Raw genomic sequence first — 5,486 nt, 5'->3', positions numbered from 1 at the left:
ACTATTGCAATGCTCTCTTGGCAGGTCTTCCGGCCACTCCTATCAAACCTCTACAATTAATCCAAAATGGTGCTGCAAGATTAATCTTTAATGAGCCGAAAAGAACGCATGTCACACCTCTGTTCATCAATTTGCACTGGCTACCAGTAGCTGTTCGCATTAAATTCAAGGCATTAATGTTTGCCTACAAAACCACCACTGGCTCTGCACCCATTTACCTAAATTCATTACTTCAGAGTCATGTGTCCTCTAGAAGCTTGTGTTCTGCAAGTGAACGGCGTATTATTGTGCCATCTCAAAGAGGCACAAAATCACTTTCACTTTCATTAACTGTTCCCTCCTGGTGGAATGACCTGCCCAACTCAATCCGAGCAGCTGAGTCCTTAGCCGTCTTCAAGAAACGACTAAAAACAAATCTGTTCCACCTTTATTTGACCCTCTAAGTCTAGAACTTTCTATTCTATTTTAATTCTACTTTATCTATATTTATCTTCTTTTTTTTATATAAAAAAAACACTAGCTTTCTATTTTATCTACTTGTTTTTCTTTTGTGTGTGTGTGTGTGTGTGTGTGTGTGTGTGTATAATATATATATATATGTATATGTACTGCGTTAGGCTAACCGAGACTTGTCATTTGCACTTATGTATTGTTGCTCTTTTGTTAGTTTTGACTGTTTTTATTGTCCTCATTTGTAAGTCGCTTTGGATAAAAGCGTCTGCTAAATGACTAAATAAATAATAAAAAATATATAATTTTAACTTAATTTAAATAATTTCTAAATGTATTTGTATATATAAAAATGTGAATAAATTTTTATTGTTGAATTTTTACATATTGTTATTGTTAAAATGTATTAATGTATATAAAATTTGCATTAACCTTCTTTAATAAATGCTGTTAAAGTATTCTTATTTAGTTAAATATGATACCTAAAGAATTAACTAAATGTATTAAATAATGAACCTTATTTCAATGCCATTTTTTGATTGACTAAAAAGAGGTGGGCTGCTCAACTTTTGACTTTTTTATTTCTTTTTTTTTTTTTTTTGCTGTTATAAAGACAAGTGTGATTTCCTAGGACATCTTTTTCAGTGATATTTTCCTTGTATTTTTTTGGGTCGTATTTTTTTTACCCCTTTTTTATGAATTATGTAATGTAAAATGTATTCCCTTTCCTCAGTTCATGACAAAGAGCCCCAGTAAGCGCCTGGGCTGTGTGGTGACCCAAGGACTAGAGGAAGCCATCAAAGTCCACCCTTTCTTCAGAGAGATTGACTGGGTCTTGCTGGAGCAGAGGAAGATCAAGCCCCCCTTTAAACCTCGCATTGTAAGCTTACATGATTTTCACACAACCAATTAACCCATTTCTGTAACTCAAACAGTAGAGCATAGCACTAACAACACCAAGGTTATGGGTTTAATTCCCAAGAAAGGCAAAAACTGGTATACATTTACAGTATGTACCTTGAATGCAGTGAAAGTAACTTTGGGCAAAAGCAACTGCCCACTGCTTAAATGTAAAATGTAAATCATGAAATGCACATTAGAACACGTCACAATTCATATACATTTTTTCTGCAAAACACAGCACACGCACGTTGACGTTGACATTATCTGTCATGTTCCTCCGTCTTTAGCGTATGTGGTCTAGACTGAAAGTCAAATGCCACAACGGCACTTCTCAACTTCTGCTTTCCCATGACGGGGGGAAGGGCTGAGAGTGTTGTGTGTGTGTGCGTGTGTATATGTACACAAGTGGGTGCTTTAGATGGAAAGGTCAGAAAGGTTCAGAGAAACCGTGACCGCCACTTGCTCTCTTGCCCTCTGAGTAACTTTGAGCTGGCGTTCCGTCACCACACTTTCTACGCACCGGTGGCTTTTAACTGAATGTCTACACTGCTTCTTAGAACAGCACTGAGGACAAAATCTGAATCTTAAGTAGACATTTGTTATTATTGTATCATAATATTATTATTATATTTTTTAAATATAGTATATAGTTTTGATGAAAATATATGAAAATTCTGTCATAATTTACCATCATTTCATTCCAAACCCATAGGACTTTCGTCCTCTTCATATTTCATTTGAACAAATTAAGATACGTTTTATGAAACCTGAGAGATTTCTGTCCTTCCATTGAAAGTGTATTACACCAAAACGTGATGCTTCAAAAGCATAATCCATATGAATCAAGCCGTTTAATCTTCTGAAGTCTTCTGAAGGAACTTGATTGATTTATATGATGAACAGATTGAATGTAGCCTTTTATTCACATCAAATATGGTAAACGGGAGCTTGAACATGCTTCTGCAAGAACCAATGAGGTTTTTCTCACGTATCAAGCAAGTACGATTGATCTTCTGCATGAACCAATTGGATTTTTTTTCTCATGCATCAAAAAAGTACAATTGAGCTTCTGCAAGAACCAGTGAGGTCTGTTCTTGCATGTCAAACAAGTACAGTTCAGCCTCCTCAAGAACCAATGAGGTTTGTTTGATCCCTTTATGAACTTTTTGAAGTGTCAGTGTTGTGGGTTAATGGCTTTCAATGGAGGGGCAGAAATCTCTCAGGTTTCATTCAAGTGTCCTCATTTGTGTTCGAAGATGAACAAAAGTCTGGCACGACATCATTGAGTGAACTATCCCTTTAAAGGTGAATTTCAGAAAACTTTCATAAAACCATACATCTCTGTCTGTCTTTGCTATAGAAAACCAAGCGCGATGTGAATAACTTCGACCAGGACTTCACTCGCGAGGACCCTGTGCTGACGCCGGTAGACGAGGCCATCATCAAACAAATCAACCAGGATGAATTCAAGGGCTTCTCCTACTTCGGAGAGGAGGCTTTGTCTTAAAGTCTAACTTGATGTCTGTCAGCACAAATATATGTTAAATACACCGACAAACACTCAAAAAAAAACACATCGCATTGCAATACAGGAACACACACTCCACAGATGTTCTGAAGACGGGGCTCAGACCGGACCAGAGCAGAACAGACAGTCCCTGTGGTTCAATTCCCCTTTACTGCTGTTTTTGTTCTTTTACTCTTCTCCGAATCTCCAAAAAGAAAAAAACACTGTACTGCACATGGATCTCATCACAGGCCTGAACAAGTTTTGCAACCAATCAGAAAACGAATGTTCTCCAGAGCCCAAGAAGGAAGGGTCGGAACACACTACCTTAAACCAAAATTGACGATACCAATGATTGTACTATTTCGGACACTAGTCAGGTCTTCGTAATCCCTTAATGGAAAGGTCTTGCCCTTGAGGAGGAATTTACCCTGCATATGTGACAATTGACATGTTGTGCTGTGCAGTCAAATGCCTTTTTGTGTATTCAGGTGACATTTTGGGAGCAATTTTATAAAATATACAAAGACATTTGTAGTATATACAGTGGGTACGGAAAGTATTCAGACCCCCTTACATTTTTCACTCTTTGTTATATTGCAGCCATTTGCTAAAATCATTTAAGTTAATTTTTTTCCTCATTAATGTACACACAGCACCCCATATTGACAGAAAAACACAGAATTGTTGACATTTTTGCAGATTTATTAAAAAAGAAAAACTGAAATATCACATGGTCCTAAGTATTCAGACCCTTTGCTCAGTATATAGTAGAAGCTCCCTTTTGATCTAATACAGCCATGAGTCTTATTGGGAAAGATGCAACAAGTTTTTCACACATGGATTTGGGGATCCTCTGCCATTCCCCCTTGCAGATCCTCTCCAGTTCTGTCAGGTTAGATGGTAAAAGTTGGTGGACAGCCATTTTTAGGTCTCTCCAGAGATGCTCAATTGGGTTTAAGTCAGGGCTCTGGCTGAGTGTTATGAAGGTCCATTTAGAATGTTAACCTGCTGTATATGGGTTGTGTTACGAAGTGGCGGCCTGAGTAGGTGTGTGCATGACATGTATGTGTCTGTGTGCATGTGTTTGCATGAATGAGAGCGAGAGGCCCTTGCCCTCCTGAAGCTCTACGGTTGTTTTCATGTTGTTTTGCAATGGCTTTTCATTTGTGCCCGACTGTGTAAAGACTGCGTGAGTGCGTGCGTGCCGTGTCCCACCGCTATGCATAATAAGGTAAAGTCGTGGGCAGACAGACCAGTACCCATAGCTGTCCGGGCATTGTGTACAGCAACATGTACATAGTATTCACTCCAAAAGCCTGTGAAAGCTTCTTAGAGTAGGCAATTGTTTGCATGGTCTTGCAAAATGTGTTGTTATTGAGTAGCATCAGTTTATGGAAAGAAAATATGTTTTTGATATCTATGTGCAATACCCTGAACACATTTCCCCCAGTCCTATTCTTTATTTTTTTAATTGTTCTGTTTCAGTTTCTCTCTTGTGTGCTGATTTTCTCGTGTTTCATAGGTTAGAGCTTCACCAAAGGCTTTCTCGCACTGCCGTTTTCATGTACATAGTTTGCTGAAGTACATAAGCTGTGGAATGTAGTGGAAAATGTGTGAGCTCTTAATTTATTCAATATACATGTAGCTACGCTTCCCTTTTTATGTCAGTAAGTCAGTTGTGTCTTTTGCATCATTTTGTGTTACTTTATTTCAGACAATTAAACCTTGTTACACACCTCCGTAGATCTTTCAAACTATTACGTTTTGTTTTAAAATTGTGTGAACCCCCTGTAGTTCAATCATTTACTTGTGCAATGTGAAAGACTCTAAAGGAGTAGTGAACTAAACGAAAAAAGGGTACATTTCAGGCGTACTAATTAAAACCTTCTGGAATGTGATGACTTTTGCTTTAGCATTTCAGTGGCGATTTGAATAAGATGTGTTTATTCTTTCAAAAGTGATTGCTGTCTTTAAACTTTTATTTCTGTCTGAAGTTTCTTTTTGCTGTGACTTTGTTTTGTTGCTTTTTTTTTTTACGTGTCTGTGGATTGATCACGGCAGCTAGGTCAATGTTGCCGATTGTCTTTGAAGCCTTTTCTCTCACAGACACTTCCCTGTCAGTCGCCCTCATGGTATCATGCCAAATGTCTTGTTCAGCTTTATTTTCTCCCGTCGTTTCCTTTTTAATTGTAAAGGAATGAACTTGATATATAGGACGCATCCATGGTCTGTCTTCAAAGTCAAAACAGAGTAAATAAACTAAGAATTACCTCTTAAATTAAGTGCAAAGATTTCTCTGGCTGAATATTGAATATTTGTGCATACAGTATTAAAATACATAAATGTTTCATATGTATGATAGTGCTGTATTATATACATCTGGTATTGGACTTTAGTTTCTGTATGGTGAAGCTTCATGTGCACAGAGGTATTTCTTTTCTGGATACACTAGCGTTATCTTGTAAGCATTTTACTATGTGCCAAATGTACTGTCATCTAAAGGATGTGAATGTTTTGTTTAACCTATTAAACCCCAAGATGTATGAAAATGTATGTGTTTTGGTGATATGTTGCAAGAGAATTGTGCACACACAGACACACACCCATACTGAGGAAATAGAAC

The 5,486-nt window shown here is 37.5% G+C and overlaps 1 protein-coding gene across 1 annotated transcript in view; it reads left to right on the top strand.

Moving 5' to 3' along the window:
- LOC107582770 (protein kinase C epsilon type-like) overlaps positions 1–3,415 on the top strand; it is a 24,461-nt gene extending 21,046 nt beyond the window's left edge. Inside the window, exons 9-10 of the mRNA XM_016268767.1 lie at positions 1,184–1,330; positions 2,714–3,415. Coding sequence (XP_016124253.1) covers positions 1,184–1,330; positions 2,714–2,860 — 294 coding nt within the window. The 3' untranslated portion in view covers positions 2,861–3,415. The remainder of the gene's footprint in view (positions 1–1,183; positions 1,331–2,713) is intronic.
- The last annotated feature ends 2,071 nt before the right edge of the window (positions 3,416–5,486 follow it).

This window comes from Sinocyclocheilus grahami, unplaced genomic scaffold (genome assembly GCF_001515645.1).
Source record: "Sinocyclocheilus grahami isolate Dianchi unplaced genomic scaffold, SAMN03320097.WGS_v1.1 scaffold47.1, whole genome shotgun sequence".
NCBI classification, from domain to species: domain Eukaryota; kingdom Metazoa; phylum Chordata; class Actinopteri; order Cypriniformes; family Cyprinidae; genus Sinocyclocheilus; species Sinocyclocheilus grahami.
The sequence above is the reverse complement of the archived record's forward strand: the minus strand, read 5'-3'. Positions and strand labels throughout refer to the sequence as shown.